This window comes from Sphaerulina musiva (genome assembly GCF_000320565.1).
Source record: "Sphaerulina musiva SO2202 unplaced genomic scaffold SEPMUscaffold_1, whole genome shotgun sequence".
Classification (NCBI taxonomy): domain Eukaryota; kingdom Fungi; phylum Ascomycota; class Dothideomycetes; order Mycosphaerellales; family Mycosphaerellaceae; genus Sphaerulina; species Sphaerulina musiva.
In genome coordinates this window covers 4,965,020-4,981,722 of record NW_016017383.1, presented here as the reverse complement: position 1 = coordinate 4,981,722, position 16,703 = coordinate 4,965,020, and the positions used below count along the sequence as shown (strand labels likewise).

At 52.7% G+C, this 16,703-nt stretch overlaps 6 protein-coding genes across 6 annotated transcripts; 3 read left to right on the top strand and 3 right to left on the bottom strand.

Moving 5' to 3' along the window:
- Positions 1 to 184: 184 nt before the first annotated feature.
- SEPMUDRAFT_146872 (cell division protease ftsH) lies at positions 185 to 3,407 on the bottom strand. Its single transcript, XM_016903925.1, has one exon. The coding sequence runs from the start codon at positions 3,280 to 3,282 to the stop codon at positions 553 to 555; it is 2,730 nt and encodes a 909-aa protein (XP_016766105.1). The 5' UTR covers positions 3,283 to 3,407; the 3' UTR covers positions 185 to 552.
- Positions 3,408 to 3,911: 504 nt separating this feature from the next.
- Positions 3,912 to 5,870, bottom strand: SEPMUDRAFT_146871 (alpha/beta-hydrolase). The gene is made up of 3 exons (XM_016903924.1): positions 5,049 to 5,870; positions 4,182 to 4,979; positions 3,912 to 4,087 (listed from the first exon to the last, which is right to left on the bottom strand). The coding sequence occupies exons 1-3, from the start codon at positions 5,656 to 5,658 to the stop codon at positions 4,074 to 4,076; spliced, it is 1,422 nt and encodes a 473-aa protein (XP_016766104.1). The 5' UTR covers positions 5,659 to 5,870; the 3' UTR covers positions 3,912 to 4,073.
- Positions 5,871 to 6,971: 1,101 nt separating this feature from the next.
- On the top strand, positions 6,972 to 8,761 carry SEPMUDRAFT_146870 (alpha/beta-hydrolase). Its single transcript, XM_016903923.1, has 5 exons — positions 6,972 to 7,202; positions 7,259 to 7,341; positions 7,410 to 7,768; positions 7,829 to 8,154; positions 8,285 to 8,761. The coding sequence occupies exons 1-5, from the start codon at positions 7,119 to 7,121 to the stop codon at positions 8,639 to 8,641; spliced, it is 1,209 nt and encodes a 402-aa protein (XP_016766103.1). The 5' UTR covers positions 6,972 to 7,118; the 3' UTR covers positions 8,642 to 8,761.
- Positions 8,762 to 9,023: 262 nt separating this feature from the next.
- Positions 9,024 to 10,163, top strand: SEPMUDRAFT_105155 (uncharacterized protein; the record flags this gene model as incomplete). Its single annotated transcript, XM_016900567.1, has 1 exon — positions 9,024 to 10,163. The coding sequence occupies one exon, from the start codon at positions 9,024 to 9,026 to the stop codon at positions 10,161 to 10,163; it is 1,140 nt and encodes a 379-aa protein (XP_016766102.1).
- A 314-nt stretch (positions 10,164 to 10,477) lies between these two features.
- SEPMUDRAFT_146869 (uncharacterized protein) lies at positions 10,478 to 11,317 on the top strand. The gene has a single exon (XM_016903922.1). It carries the CDS (start codon positions 10,586 to 10,588, stop codon positions 11,006 to 11,008), a length of 423 nt encoding a protein of 140 aa, XP_016766101.1. The 5' UTR covers positions 10,478 to 10,585; the 3' UTR covers positions 11,009 to 11,317.
- A 377-nt stretch (positions 11,318 to 11,694) lies between these two features.
- On the bottom strand, positions 11,695 to 15,508 carry SEPMUDRAFT_123260 (HD-domain/PDEase-like protein). Its single transcript, XM_016901834.1, is given in 3 exon segments — positions 11,695 to 14,649; positions 14,706 to 15,439; positions 15,454 to 15,508. The coding sequence occupies 2 exon segments, from the start codon at positions 14,899 to 14,901 to the stop codon at positions 12,017 to 12,019; spliced, it is 2,829 nt and encodes a 942-aa protein (XP_016766100.1). The 5' UTR covers positions 14,902 to 15,439; positions 15,454 to 15,508; the 3' UTR covers positions 11,695 to 12,016.
- Between the last annotated feature and the right edge of the window lie 1,195 nt (positions 15,509 to 16,703).

The following is a 16,703-nucleotide window of genomic DNA, read 5'->3' as shown; positions in this document are numbered from 1 at the left end:
AAGGCCACACATGCCTCAGACATACCTCCTTGTTGGCTTGTAAAGAATTTCCATACAACGCCAGTACTAATTCCTAGTACATATATGCATATAACCAAAGGTAGTAATAGTGGCAGGTGCAGGGAACGGATTGTCAAAAAAAAAAAAAAAAAAAAAAAAAAAAAAAAAAAAAAAGAAATCGTAAATAATTGGAGGGAGTTAGTAGTGATGATGGTGGTGGTAGTAGCGGAGTTATGTGCCATGCCATATGGCATTCTTATCTACAGCCTTTTTTTTCGCAAAAGGATTTCACATGCGCCCTCAAAGCGCCATGCCTCCTGTGCATGAAATCACATGCAGCCGACATGGTCTGCTCTTTCATTCTTTCTGAAAATGCCCCCGCCGCTCATGCAAGCCCGCCTGTGCTCTTCTGGAAGAACTCCCAATACTCCTACAACGCGACACGACGCCATGCTTCTTCGTTGCATTGCTCGAAAAGATCAAGAAAGGCCTCTACGGCCGGTGCGAGTAGTGCTTTGATGTGTACAAATGGAAAGATGCAACTACTACACCTCACCACCTCTTACTGGCATCCTCTAGCTGTTTGTACAACGCAGGAGCAGGAGGCGCAGGTCCAGCACCGGGTAGAGGGGGAGGTACACTGCCTCCGTCAGAGTCACCGATGCCACCCGTCGGAGGCGTTCCAGGCGCAGGTCCCAGAGGCTTGTTGTCACCGCTTCCAGAGAAATACTTGGAGAACTCTCCCGGATCAGCCCAAGGACGCTTGCCCAGTAGGCGAACCATGTCGTCTCTGTCAATCATCTCTTTCTTCAATAGCTCCTCAGCAACCAGTCCAACTTCACGCTTCTTCTCTTCGAGCAATTGTCGACATTGCTTGTAGGCTTCGTTGACAATTCGCTTCACTTCCGCATCAATGTTCTGTGCAGTTTGCTCGGAGAAGGGCTTTTGCAGTTGTGTTTCTTGTGTTTCGCCGCTGGATGGGTAGTAGATGTATCCCAGGTTGGACATGCCCCATTTGGTGACCATGGCAGTGGCCATACGAGTCACTTTGTTAAAGTCGTCGCTGGCGCCAGAAGTGACTGTATCGAAATGAAGCTCTTCGCTAACTCTGCCGCCAAGGGTCATGGCCATGCGGTCCATGAGTTGCTTCACGTTCATAAGCACTGCGTCGTTACCGCCTCCGGGGAGGTATTGTGCGTATCCCAGAGCGCCGGCACCACGAGGGATGATGCTAACTTTCAGCAGTGGATCAGCCCATTGGAAGTACCATCCGCAGATGGCGTGACCGGCTTCGTGGTATGCCACAGTCTTCTTCTCTTCGGGTGTCAGGACAAGAGACTTCTTCTCCAGGCCGCCAATGACGCGCTCAATGGCTTTCTCAAAGTGCTCCATGGTAACGGATTCTGCGGCAGCACGAGCCGCGACAAGTGCGGCTTCGTTTACACAGTTGGCGATGTCAGCGCCTGCAAAACCTGGAGTAAGAGCCGACAGACGACCCTTCAGGTGCTCCATGTCTTCATTGGTGACGATGCTCTTCAAATGCACACCGAAAATCTGTTTCCTGCCTTCCATAGTCGGTCGGTCGATAGCGATGTGTCTGTCGAAACGTCCCGGTCGCATCAGTGCCTTGTCAAGCACATCTGCTCTATTCGTACCAGCAAGTACCACGACCTGTTCTGACGTGTTGAATCCGTCCATTTCTGTCAGGATCTGGTTGAGTGTGCTTTCACGCTCGTCATTGCCGCCACCAAACGATGACTTCGCACGAGCTTTTCCAATGGCATCGATCTCATCGATGAAGATGATACAGGGCGTGTTCTTGCGAGCATTGGCAAAGAGATCTCGTACACGACTGGGACCAACACCAACAAACATCTCCACAAATTCGGAGCCAGAAACGGAGAAGAAAGGCACACCACTCTCGCCTGCTGTAGCCTTGGCAAGAAGCGTCTTACCAGTCCCGGGAGGTCCTGACAAGATGGCACCACGAGGGATCTTTGCACCGAGCTTTTGAAACCTCGCCGGGTCCTTGAGAAAGCCCACAAACTCCATAATCTCCGTCTTCGCTTCATCCATTCCTGCAACGTCGGAAAACTTGACTTTGATGTCCGTCTCGTGGTTGAACTTCTTCGCTCGACTCTTGCCCATGCCGAAGACTCCGCCGCCAGCACCCCCGCCTGACGCAGCTCGCCTTGACATATAAGTAATGGCGCCGATGAAGAGCAGCGTCGGACCGAAGCCAAGTATGAGGTTGGCCCAGCTGCCCTCCTGGGTGTATGAGACGGGAATCCTTTCGGAGCTGGGAATTCCGAGCTCATTTTGCGCCTCGTCTACTCTTCGCTCAAAAGCCTCCACAGAACCAATGCTGAAGAAGTAGTAGAAGCCTTGCTGTGACGCGGGGGACTCTGGATACATGGCCGCTACGTTCTCACGGTGGAGATAGACACGCACTTGATTGCCGTTGATCACGACAAGCTTCTCCACAAGACCTTTGTCGAAGAAGGTGTTCCGGAACTCTTGCCATGTGATTTCCCTGCTGTTCTCCGTTGGCGAGAATAGTCGGTATAGCATATATGCGACAAATGCAGACACCAGGAAGTTGGACAAGTCAAACTTGACCTCTTTGACAGCACCAAACGGTGACTGGCCTTCCTTCTTCTTGCCGCTGTCTTTATTGCCGCTTGTCCCAGCTGGGCCTGGATTGTCCGACGTCTTTTGTTGTGGCTCTGCATGCTTCTCGTTCACAACGTCTTCGGCTGTCTGTCGTGCAATGTGGGTGGTTAACCGCCACAGTTTAGCGGCCCGAGCGGGAGACATGCCGACTTTGGATACCTCTGCTATCGTTTCGCGCAGCTCCGCAGGCAGGCCCTCCCGCTTGATCTTCTTCAGCGCCATGTCAATATCGGCAGCCATAGAGGCCGGCATTCCCTTCTTGACCAGAGCGAAGGTGTCCTCAAGAGCCTTCTCCTCAGCCGCAGTCAGCTTTGACTTGCCATCATCTGGCTCTTCTGGCTTCTTCCCGGGCTGCTGAGGATCTGACGACAGCGGCGACTGCTGCGAGTAGAGGTTCTCCATGCCCTTCGGCTGCGAGCCCGACTTCTTGTCGACCTGTTTGTCATCATTCTCCTTCTCGGTGGAGTACTGCCGACTCCGAGCGTATGCGTAGAGGGGTCTAGGAAGGGACGCAGGGCGCTGTGCGAGTGTTCGGGAGAGAGAAGCGGCCTCGAGCAGCTGGCGAGAGGAACGGGCAATGCTCTGCGGCCTTCGGAGGAGGCCTGACATGGCTGTGGTGGTATGGGAGGTCGAGAGTGGCGATGACCGATATCTTTCAATGCTCCAAGGTGACCATACACAGCGGACTTCGTGCAAGGGAACCAGGAGCGCAGTGTGTGAGTGAGGGAGGGAGGCGTGGGTGAGTGAGTGAGTGAGGTATGGCGAAGGCGAAGGCGCAAGGCATACCTAGTCAGCACCGTTTCGATGACGGGACCAAACACGGCAACGCCCGCCGAGCCGCATCGCCACCCTCTGCGCCATACCACTCTCCACTACAGAGGACCAACCTGCCGTCAACCTCAGCTGCTTGTACTAGCGAACGGTTTATTCCCAGTACATCTTCACGCCGGATCTCTTCTACCAAGCATGACCCCAGCACGATTCATTATTCATCTCTGCTGCGCCAGGTCGTCAACATAAAGGTAAGGTATAGAGAGAAAGTTTTATAGCCTTGAGCAGTTTTATAGCCTCGAGCAGTATTTTAGCCTCGAGCAGTATTTTAGCCTCGAGCAGTATTCCTCAAAACAAAACCGAGGAATAACAGAAAACAAGAGTAGGGGGGTTTAAGTAGTTGTAAGAGTATTCAACTGGGGTTTTGATATATAGTAGTTAGACAGATTTGTAGAAAAAATGTAAGTGCCAGGAAATAGAAGCACAAGTTACTGTTGTCGTATGTACATTATTCTGCTACCTTAAATTTAACAAGCTGGCGGTTGGTGCTGTTACTACCAGGTAGACACGGATCTTGTCACCACAATCATTACATATACATCTTTCCGCTTGTTTTTCAAATAGTCACATCACTGGGCATATGCTGCGAAATTGGTCAGTCAGTCGGTTCTGCAATCAGATTTTCGAAGTACCTAGGTAGTCCACCAAGTCAACAAGAAGAAAAATAAAGAACTTACCCTTGATCGGCGGCTCCACAATGACCTTTTGCGGATACGTGACGGTAGTCAGCACAGCCGCGACGATAGAATTTTCGGTCAACAAGAAATCCGTCAAACCCAAGCCCGGCGCGAGGAAATTCTCGCACAGTTGCTGCAAATTCGGAATTCTCGACACCTGACCGGGACCGGGGTGCGCGAGAGCATCCTGGAGAAGAGCGAAAGACAAAGGATTATACATGACTCCTTCGTGAGTGTAAAGGCTTCCGGCAGGAGCGCCGGAGCAGACTTGTTGGACTTCGGTATTGGAGACACCCACGTTGCGAGCATCGCGGATGAAGGCGGAGGCTGCGGTACCGGTTTGGGGTTGGACGATTTCGTCGAAGAAGCTGGAGTAGATGGAGGTGGTGGGGACGTAAGCGCTATCTCCACCGTTTGATCGAAGGGTGTTGATGAAGTTGGAGCCGGCTGCTTGTTGGACATAGGCCGGCGGCAAGGGAATTCCGGGCGTAGCGAGGAAGGTGCCGAAAATGCTACCAGCGAAGTCTCCGGAAAAGGTGATGAAGTCTGTGACCAGTCTGCGTGCGGATGGCCAGTATTTCCAGGCCCATTGCCCGTCAAGGCTTCCCTGTGACCATCCCGCCACGGAGACATTTCGGTTGCCACTGATGCCAGAGATGTAGTTGACCGCATATGCCACGTACTCGGCATTTTGCTGAACGTCTCCGAGGAGGTATCCGGGGATGTTCAGCCAGACGGGGTCTGCGATGGAAGAGCCCTGCAAGAGAGGGATCATGTTGCCGATGAAAGTGAGATAGCCTGCCCGATGTTAGAGACGAGAGCAGCAGAGATGATCACGAACAAATATATATATGGATATGAACTCACCTGTCGCGCCAGTCCCCGGCGTCAAGATAATGGGATTAGGTGCTCCGCTCCTGCCATACTGGAAGCTCGATGGAATGTGAATCGCTGCTCGGAGAGACTCTTCTGAAAGCGAGTATGGGGCGTCCTGCGGGTTGGCCTTGGGGTAGATGTTTGTAGCTGGCTGTATGGGATTCACGTTGTTGAAGCTGTTCTCTCCATTCGCCTGTGCACTTGACCCGACACCTTTGACAAAGTTGAGCAAGTCTGGAATGTTGTCCTTAGACAGTCCAGCTGAAACCAAGCTGGCAACGTAGCCGTAAATGTTCGATGGCTTCGCACCTCCAACGAGAATGTTTTGAAGATCGTTAAATGCTGCTGGTAGACTAACTGGGACTGCTGTGCTTGTGACTGCTTTCAGACTGTCCTCGATTCTCCCAAACAGATTGTTCGTCGGTGGGTTCGTCACCGTCTCGTTGAGTAGATTTTCGATATTGGCGACAACCAGACCCAATGGATTATTTTGGCGGGCCTCAAGTTCCACTTCCTTGACAGTGGACGTGGGCACGGCTTGGGTCTGATGGAGTAGAGCACCAAGGAGTCCTAGCACCAGGGAAGTCCGCATGTTGGCCATGAACGCGTGGTAGTGAGGTAGGATCCAGATGTCCAAATTGGTGCCTGTCGAAGCTGTAGAGCCACCGAGGGATGGAGAAACGAGAAGTTAACATTGCTTCGCGAATATCAACACCATTTGTGGTCGGCCAGTCATGTCCACACTGTGGCACATGCCGAATAGGTTTCGGGACGGTGCCAATACGAGACTGAATTGATGAAACTATGTTCAATTCCAATTCGCCCATGCGTGTGTGGCTTGAGTCTGCTTGTGTGATGGTGCAAAGTTGGCCTGCTTACGGACTGTTCATTTGACTCGCAGTGCCACCTACAAAGTACATGCTACCTCACTCTACCTCCTAGGTCCTTCTGTGGAGGGTAAGTGTAGTGATCCAGAACCAGATGCAGCGGCCGAGGTAGCTCCCCTCTCCTACAAATCGGATTACGCTCAAAACACTAACCCTCTTCAGACGCACGTCATCTGGCTCTATCCCCATACACTTCCTCTAGCGCAATGGAACCTTTTCGTGGTTGTCGATCACGTTGTCGATCAAGATATCAGGCTCTTTTCTTCTGGGGATACGGGTTTCGCAGGCCTTGAGCCGGCTGTCCTACTTCCCGTTGTCTTGAGAATACGATCTGTTAGAGCTTGACTACGCTTCATTTACTGCTCCCGTTCGTGACTTGCTAAGGATGTGGTATATCCATTCCATTCCCAAAATTCAGCAAAACTGGCAGCGCCTCTCATCCTGCATCTTGTAGAAGCCTCGGCCTGTCCAGGCAGAGTAGGAGGTACATTAGCTTGTCAGCAAGAGAAGCAAGGAAGTATGGAGGCGTTCGCAGCGGGCCAAATCAGGAAATGATCTTGGTAGGCTAAGAGATACTTCCGTACCTCCGTAGTGAGGCGAGGCCATGCGGTGGCGCCGTTTAAGAGGCGTGATGACTACTGGCATTCCCCAGCCGCGAAAAGACAAGCGAGGCCAGGCTCAGGCTTGCAGTGTCACTGCGAAGTACCTCCTAATTTGGATATGATGCCGCCGGTGGTGTTCTGGGCACTTTTTTAAATCATGTCATGTCGCTGTGATGGATGAAGGTGATGGTCCTGATGGATGATGATACTGACCTTTTATACTGGGGGAGAGAAGGACGGCAGGTTGCAATCCTACGGCGTGCCACAACAGAAGCACAGTCTCAGTGGGAGGTACGGTGAACTATATACATTAATGGGACTAAACTGAAGTGGAGCTATACCACACCAGCCCCCACTCTAACATGACATCACCTCTTTCTCGAAGTTGAATCCATCCACAACTCAGCCATAACACATTTCTCGCGCTCTGAAGTCCCGTGATAATCATCGTCCTCTTGTAAGACGACAGCTATCGACGCGCCAGAAGGCAGAACAGCCGTGATCGATCGTGGTAGCATCGACTACTCGTCTCAAACGACACCATTCCGAGCTGACATCAGCAATTCAGCATCATGTCGACCTACAGAGTTGCAGTGTCGGAGGAGAAGCTGATTACGCTGAAGATCAAGCTCGCTCAGGCCGAGTTTCCTGATGAGGCATGATCTCTGCACAAGATATTGCATACAACATAATCGCTAATCCGCTCGATCAGCTTGACGGAGCAGCATGGGACCATGGTGCACCTCTGGCAGACGTCAAACGTCTGGCGGAGCACTGGAAGACAAAGTTCGATTGGTATGGCATTATTATCTGCTCCGTATAGTGAGATGGAGTCCGCTAAAGCGATCTCTTTCGCCCTACAGGCGACTGCAAGAAGCCAAGCTCAACGAATTGCCAAACTTTCATCGGAGTGTAAAGGTTGAAGGGTTTGGAGACCTTGATATCCACTATCTCCATCAGCCTTCAGAGAGTCCCGATGCGATTCCGCTCCTCTTTGTCCATGGATGGCCGGGAAGTTATATCGAAGTGGCCAAAATGCTCGAGCCCTTGCGCAACAGCAGCAATGGTGTCGCTTTTCACGTCGTAGCGCCATCTCTGCCGAACTTTGGCTGGTCTCAAGGCGTCAGAAAAAGGGGCTTTGGCCTCGCTCAGTACGCCGAAACGTGCGACCAGCTGATGCAGTCTCTTGGCTATAGCCAGTATGTGACTCAGGGAGGCGACTGTACGAGATGACATCCTACCAGAACTTGATCACATCCATACACTGACATCGTGTTTGCAGGGGGCATGATGATCACTCGTACCATTGGTCTACGCTATCCGCAACGCTGCTTGGCTTCGCATATCAACATGATCCGCGCAGGCCCACCCACGTGGACAAAGCATCCCATCTTGTCACTCCAACATGCACTGACTCCGTACAGTCAAGCGGAACGTGATGGTTTCCAGCGATCGCAATGGTTCCTCAAAGAGGGTTCTGGGTATCGCATGATTCAAGCGACAAAACCCCAAACAGCAGGGTATGGCCTTCATGACTCCCCCGTGGGCCTGCTGGCGTGGATTTACGAGAAATTGCACGACTGGACAGACGACTATCCTTGGACTGATGTAAGAAAAAATCTCTCCATTCTGCCATCTTCTTTCTTAGACACTCCACTCTAAGAAAAGAAGGGTGCAAAAAAAAAAGAGGAAAACTTCACTAACATGGGACCCCCCCTTCCCGGGTCGGATTTTATAGGACGAAATCCTAACATGGGTCTCAATCTACTACTTTTCCACCGCAGGACCAACAGCGAGTCTCCGCATCTATTACGAAGCCGTCCACCCCTCCGGTCCAAACTTCATTCACAGAGACCGAACTTCCCAATGGATTCCCAAAGTCCAACTAGGCTTATGCCACTCTCCCCGAGAACTCACCATCATTCCTAGCACGTGGGCAAAGACTCTGGGTCCCGTGGTCTATGAAGACCGAAAGTCGAAAGGAGGCCATTTTGCAGCGCACGAGATTCCTGAGGAAATTGTGCGGGATCTGGTGACCATGTTTGGAAAAGGTGGGAAATGCTATCGGATTATCAAGACGAAAGCGAAGCTGTGAGAGAGAGAGATTTCGATTGGCGTGGTGAGCGTGAGCGGAGGCGAAAAAGAAAAGCATCACGGTCGACAGTACTGGGTGCATTCCGGTGGCTAGGACTTCTTTTTTTTTTTTTTTTTTTTTTTTTTTTCTTACTTTTTTCCCCCAAAAACAAACAAAGCGTGAGCGGTGTGCAATAGTGTGGCCATCAGTGTAGTATGAACAAAGAATAACGATGCTCTCCGACCTTTGAGATACATATATGTCCAGGACACAAAGGGTTCTTCAAATGCCGGATTCGGTTGGGTCTCCATCAGCAAGACAATGGGAGAGAGGTATACGCACACATACACATAACGATACACTCCAACGTGAAGCTTGCGGGCAATACAGTCTACACAATATAATGCCATCCCTCCAGGACCTTGGAGTTGATCGAGAAGTCTCCGAAGCAGTGGCGCTAGTGACCTCTCCAACGACCAATCCCATCATCGTCTCCTACCTACGCCGTCTCTATACACAAGAACTGACAAGCCACCCACTAGTCCACTCACTCTTCTGCTTCCCGCAATGGACAAACATCACACACGAGCAGTATCTCTGCATCCTACCCGCACTAGCGCTCGCCAGCAATCTCCTCAGCGAAGCACCGACCACAAATTACATTTACGCCTTACTCCGCTGTCCGACTAAAATCCGGCTGGATAACAGAAATCGATCCTACGAAGAGTTCACCTGGCTATGCACAGACCGTTCACAACCTCTCGGCCCGGAAGCGCAAAAGACGTACGACGCATGGCTTCTCGCTCTGGTGCCCCATCTCCAGCTGTCGACAGACGCGAGCATCGAAGAAAGCAGTTGCGCACACACGGTTCCAGAAGATTTAATTTATCTTGCCCCCGGGTGTGATGCAGTCGGAGTGGGCAGCACCATGCAAATTTCTCTTCCTTCGATCCGCGCCATGGATCCGAAACGGACGAATGCGAAACTATTGCTGCTGCGATGGAAACATTTGGCGACGACGATTGTGCATGAGCTGTTGCATGCCATCATGTATGCGCATCGGGGGATGTTTATGATTGAAGGGAGTTGGCAGGCGAAGGAGAAGTGGTTTGCGGCGGATGATTATGTAGAGGTGGGGTTTAGTTGGGAACAGGCGGTGATGGGGGGGATTTCGAATTTTGTAAGCAGGAATAGGAGGAGGGAGGAGGAGGAGGAGGAGGAAGAGGAAGAGGAAGAGGAGGAGGAAGAGGAAGAGGAAGGGGAGGAGGAAGGGGAGGGGAAGGGGAAGGGGGGAATGGAAAAGGGAAAGGGAAGGGGGAAGAAAGGAGAGGGGAGAAGAAGTCGGAGAAAGCAAGAATTGCTGTTGCATGATATGGATCAGTCGGGTACGGTGGAGTTGTATCGGAATGGAAAGACGAGTTTTCCGGTGGATGATGTGCGTGAAGGGCAGAAAGGGGGTGTTGTGGGCAAGATTGAGCCGAAAGAAGTGCTCGTAGAGTTGCGAGACTTGATTCATAAGAGTATGCGGAAGGCGCTTACCTAGGTAGAAATACATAACTTCCCAGTGTGGAAAAGTTGGATATTACCTGACCTACCTAGTAAGGTATGATTTGATATTGTACAGGAGGAAGCGAGGCAGCCGCGAACAAGAGTCGAGCACGTGTGTTCGCTCCTTCCGGCGTTCAAGAATCGAGCAAATGATGTCGTCACTCAGACGATCAGCATCAACTCCCTACCCGTAATTCACGTACCTATACCTCAGGTACCTACCTACATACCTTATATAGGTATATTGTCGACCACCCTTGCCACAACTTACTATCAAGGACACTTCATCACTCCCATCAGAAGCTCCATCACACAGCTTGTAGAAAACACCAGCCACCACTTCAGCCAACCGGTCCAACCCAGAAATCTACGCACCCGCACCGCGAAACGCCGCAACAACAACAATAAACAGCAATCATGTTTCTCCTCCGCACCTCCCGTTTCACCATTCCTGCAACACGCGCCCGAGCAGCAGCACCGTTCCGCGTCTCCCAACCCTTCTCCACACTCCCACGCCTCTTCTCCGGCAGCGATTACGGGTCCGGCGAACACAATAAAGAAAAGAATCTTGAAAGCGCGAGCCACGACAAGGAACATCCAGGACCTGCTGCACCATCGACAGGAGGCAAGAGCAGCAGCAGCAGCAAGAAGTCTAACGACAAGAGCGTCGAGAGCGGCTCGGAGAGCAGCAGCAGCAGTGAAGGAGCACAGCCTAAGATCTTGAGCGAATCACCGCCAAAGGAGAATGAGCAGTCGGATGATGTCAAGTCGCACAACAAGGAGGTGAAGGCGCGTGTCGAAGGGACTTACAAGTCCAAGGAGAAGGATACCCATTCGTAGGGAGGCAAGAGGAGTTGGTTTCGGACAGGTTCTTTCAGTTTGTAGCAGTGTTCATCACTGCTAGACGTACAACGACTGCGCCTGAAAGAAGGCGAGACGCCCGCTACGAGGGCGAGGAAAGGATTGTTGTTATTACTGTTGAATCGGACTCTTTGAGGAGGTCGCGCGCAGTAATGAAGAAAAGCAAGCCGGACAAAGCCCGTTTTTGTAAGCCGACATTATCCCCGCCGAGACTTCCCACTGGCACCAGGGGTGTTCAACTAGGTACATGTAATATTGCAAAACCCAATAAATGGTCGTCAAAGACACGAGTAACTTGGCGAAGATTAATTATGTGAAAGTTGTGTGTGTGTGTGTGTGTGTGTGTGTGTGTGTGTGTGAGAGAGAGAGAGAGAGAGAGAGATGAGTGAATGTACCAACCGCTTGTTCCCTAATGAAAGTTGTCTGTAGCATTGTGTGTACCTATATGTACAGGTATGCATCTGTGTTCTCTGGTAGCAAAAACACACAACCATATATGTTCCTCGGCCTCACATTTTCATTCCTTCAAGTCATATCCGTAAGAGGAACCATGCTTGCAGTAGTGGATACAGCCAGTATACATACACCCAGTCCCTCCGCTCCGGTTGCAGCGCCCCGCTGTACAGAGCGGATAAAAGACAGTAGTGGTGATGGTGATACTCGTAGTGGAAAGTAGATGTAGTAATAGTAGTAGTGTTAATAGTAGTAGTAGTAGTTGTAGTAGTAGTAGTAGACTCTTGTGCCGAATTGCCCCCACGCTGCGTCTAGCAATCGTCTCCTGGGTAGTCTGTCTGTCATTGTCGTCATTGTCGCATGCAGAATGTGTTGCCTGCGTTGCTGCTTCTCGTGTCCTGGCCCTCTTCTTTACTTTGCCGCGCACAAACGCTCACAAAAAAGAAGCAAGCCGGCCCGCATCCGCCGCGCCTTTATACATACACCATTCGTCCCAAACCTATCCGCAGAAATGCATCATCATCGTCGTGGTGATTATTGGGGAGAATGATCGGCAGAACTTGTCTGACCCGAGCCATCAACTCCTCCTGCCACATCGCCGCCACGCCGCCGCTTCCAGAACTTCAAACCCCGTAATCGGCTACGACTGCGAGACTCTCGAATCCGCGGCTCCGATGTGTGTGAGTCGAATCGTGATGACAAGGACGATCCCCCACTCGCTACTCGCGAAATGACGGGTGACGAGTCAGACTTTTTGGCGGGGACCACCGTCGCTGAGGTTTCCGGCGCCGGCAAAATAGCAGGCGCCGAGGAATGATGTATTACTGTGCCATCCAGGTTGTTGAGCATCTCTGTTGCTGCTGGAGCTGATGTACAGCTGCAGTGCTGTGTCCCGGGCTGGAACGAGTCATCTAAGGCGAGTGATGACGCTTGTGTAGAGGGTGGCCTCGTCTCTGTCAAAATCGGACCTCCCGATGCTGTGTGTTGTGGCCTCGAAGGAGCTGTTGCGTAAGAAGTGGCAGTCGAATTGTGCTGCGATGTACTGCGCTTGAGGCTTGTGCAATGAATCAATCCAGAGCCCCGAGCTGGTGAAGAGGCTTTACCAAGCCGAGTCTGCGACGACGATGGCGAACTCCTGGTAGCTGGACTACCTTGACTAGTAACCAAGATCGTAGTCAAGCTTTCTTCTTTGCTTCCTCGCCGAGAGCCGGGATAGTTCTGGTGAAGCTGCCAGCCAGCATCCGCTGACCCTCTTCGCGAGCCTGCAGGAGCCAGGTTTTGCTGCGCATAGGCACTCAACTCATGCATATGGTTCAACGCTACATCCTTACTAGAACGTCGGCTGCCACCGGTAGTGGGAACGAGTTGTATAGCGCTAGGCCACAGGACCGGCGTGGACGAGCGCTTCTCCTCGGCCATTGACGGAGGTAGTGAGTGAGGTTGACGCTGCTCGCTAGCCAGGTGCCGTGTAGGGGAGCCAAGATGGCCCGCATCGACAGGGAGCTGGCGCCTTACAGGAGAAGTGGTTGCCTGTAGGACATCAATTGGGACGGCGGCAGGTTCAGACTCCACACGTCTACGCATGCGAGCCTCCTCCACTTGGGAGTCCGTCACCGAGCCGAGAGTTTTCGATGGCCGGCGGTTGTCGCCTCCCGCTTCTCGGCGAGCAGTCTCTTCCACAATCCTCTTCTCCCAGACTTCCTTGTTGTGCTCCAACTCTGACAGCGTGCAGGACACGTTCGGCATCACTTCCGAGATGCCCTTGAAGAGCGGAAAGCCAAACAAATTCATGAACCCTTTTTGGCTTTGAGCGGCCGCGAGCAAATCGTTCTCGTCGGGTGGACCGCCGAACAAACACGTTGGTATTTGCAGTTCAGATTCGAGCTCTCCTTGCCGTGCAAACTCATGCATGAGGATCTTGGCCCACTGTGCAGACACCTCAAAAGGACGCGCAACATTCGAGATGTCTGCTGCCTTGAGCAGCAGCGCCATTGCGAGCTCTTTGGCATGAGATTTGTCCTTCTCGCTCCAGTCTGTCAAGGCAGAGTCACTAGTCTCCATCTTCTGCTTCAGATCGCTGAGGTATCCCATGTATTCAAAGTGCCGTTGCATATCGGTCGCGAGAATAATCGAGATCATGTTGCTACGAAATTGCGGGATTCCATTCAGCTGCGGCCAGTGTCTCCTCAGCAGCTGCGAATATGCGGCGCAGTGGTAGTTCTCGAGAACAGACTTGTCGTTGTACACCTGCGCCAACTGGTGACTGCTAGCCACGAGGAAAGCATTATTCACGCCAGGATGTGCAACATCGTGTCCAATTGCAGACACAATGAGAATAAGGGCCTCTGTTGGAGTCAGCAGTTGTTCTACAGCATTAGCCTCCATATCTTCTTTGCTTTGTGACACCACTTGGGTGGTGCCCGCACACAAATGTATCTGACTCAGAAAGACATATAGCGACTGAGTCACATCAACAGCATGCCGCCAGTTATGGTAGTGCACCTCCCGCTCATGCTTGTATTCGCGCCGGGCTGCCAGCACGAACGTCATCAACTGTGGCCGGGCCAGACGGTAAGGTTCCAACCCCGTGTTTTGTAGAACGTTTTCGAGCATGATCATTGCGGCGTATGCTAGTTCGTCCATATCGAAGTCGTGGGCAGGAAAGTTCCAATGAGCCACAGCGTCCTCTACTGCCTTTCTGCGCTGGGCGGAAAGGTTCTCGTCTGGTCGATGGGATGCCACCTGCGGCCTCGTGTTGTCGGTGATGTGCCGTACTAGGCCTCGGGCCATGTCAGAGGCCAGGGCTTTGGCCGGTGCCCTGGTCGTCTCCTTAATATGACCAGTCAGCTGATGGACAGCTTCTGCGCACAGTGGGCTCCGCATGATGTCGAGCGCTCCCGCTTCTAAATATGTGCTTTCAAACGAGGCGTCCAAGAAACGAGCGGGATCGGCAGAGGCGTGTGTTGCTAGTAGCACAAAAGCCATTACCTGGCGAGCATAACGTTTTGACCGCACACCAGCCGCCAGCTTCTGTAAGAATTGCACTGCATCGGCGGCCGAGTCCTCAGCGTCGGACTCGACAAATTCGGCCAACACAGCAGTAGGGTTGGTGCTGGCAAAGACGTCCATTTGGGACAGACATTGCTCGTAGTCTGAACTCACAAAAACTGTGAGGGTGTGTCAGCAACGTCCAGTGCTTCATCGGTTAGCGTAGCTTGCGCACCTGTTTCAAAATTTCCCACATCTTCGTCAAGAAGCTTGCGCACGTTCTGGTATACGTTGAACAGAGCCGGGCGCGATGCACGATCGCCGGATGTTATGACTGGCGGCTGTGAGGCCTGGAACAACTCGCATATATCGGCGTCGCTCTTTGGGCAATAGTAGACAACCCTACAAGAGTCATCGTCGTTCGCTTCCATCTGTTTTGCGACGACGGCACACGAGCTCGCAATGATCCCGCGAAATCTCGTGTCGGCTGCTTCCTATGCGAAGAAGAGGTCCTCGGACATGCGGTAGTGAAGATGTGGACGGTGACGAGGGCAGCAGCGGCGGCGGCGGCGGCGGCGGAGGCGGAGTGAGCGCTCAGGCCGCGCGCTCTGGTGGAGAAAAGGGCGAGTGCCTGGGAGGAGTGGTTCGCCTGTGCTCGCGCATAGATGTCCGATCAGATGCGCTTCGAGTCGCGGATGGGAAAAGAGCAGTGTGCTATCGGGTGCAGATGGCGCGAAGCAGGAACGACATCTGAGCAGAGCAGCAGCAGCAGCGCCGCACCGGGCAACCACGATCCCGCACGCAATGAAGAGTATCGGGGAGTGATCTGATTCGGTATGTAAGGCTCGGTCGCACCGTCGAGGGAATGCAGGCGGCGCAATTTCAGCGAGGAATGTTTGGTGCCTCTCTCTCTCTCTCTGTCTTTCGCTCTCTTTCGCTCTCTCTCTCTCTCTCTTTCTTGTTCTCTCTCTTTCTTGCGCTCTGTCTCTCTCGCGCGCGCGCTCTCTCTCTCTCACACACACACACACACACACACACACCCTCTCTCTCTCTCTCTCAACTCTCAACTCTCTCCCGCGCGCGCTCTCTCTCTCTCTCTCTCTCTCTCTCTCTCTCTCTCTCTCTCTCTCTCGCTCTCTCTCTCTCTCTCGCTCTCAACTCTTCCTTTCTCGCTCGTTCCCAGCTCGTTCGCTCGCTCGGACACGACAATGTATATCTCTCACGTGCGCGTATCTCGTTTTTGGTCGTGCGTCGTCGGTGGCTCGGTCGGGCAGAGTGCGGTGCAGTCTCGTGTGTGTAGGGGTGGTGTGGTGGAGAGACGGCACAAAGCCACAAACAAGAACCTAAGGTGCGCCGGGGTGGAGGGAGCGGAGCACTGGAGCAGGCAGATCGACCACAAAACCAAAAAACGCAAGTCAAAGCCAGTCCTGAAAGTCTTGCTTCCATTCGTCTTCGAGAAGGCGGATGGCGCCCCGCCGCCCGTGAATCAAGCAAGGGCGGCTGGTCCAGTGAGTCCAGGATGGGCGTTCAGTGGTAAGTTCCCTGTCTTTCCACACTGACCCCAGTCTAGTCTTGGAATCGTCTCATCTCATCCTGCGGTTGTCCACTCCCGTCCCTGTTGGTGACTCTCCGACCTAGTACTACATGCCCAATGTACAATTGTACCTGTACCTGTACCATTCTTCTTCCCACACCCACACCACACCCACACCCACACCCACACCCACCACACCACACCACACCTGCATCTCGGCCCTGCCATGCCATGTCCAGACACGCTGCAGGCGGCCTGATGATTCTAGGAGGTATAGGAGGTAGATCCCACGTCCCCGTCCCCATGCGATGATGCGACCTCCCGTCCTGCTGCACTCGCAATGATGCCATCTCGCTGGCGATTAACGGCAGGGAATTTGCCTCGTGGAGTCGTGGCTATTATCCGGCCACTAGGAGGTACTGTACGGACGGTAGATCTGCCCAGTGCCAGTGCCAGCAAGCCAGTGCCAGCTACGCTCCACTAGGAGCTACCACGGACGGAGGCAGACTCGAATGATCCGGCGACCTCGCTTATGATCCCTCACTGTGAAGCGCAGCGCATACAGACCTCCCCGATGCTACCACTGGAAAACTCAGGTACCTAATAAGGGTATACACCACGCATGCCCCGTGTCGTTCCGAGAAACTCTACCTCCCCTCCTAGCTACACACCCTCGAGCTCGCATGCAAGCAACCTTTC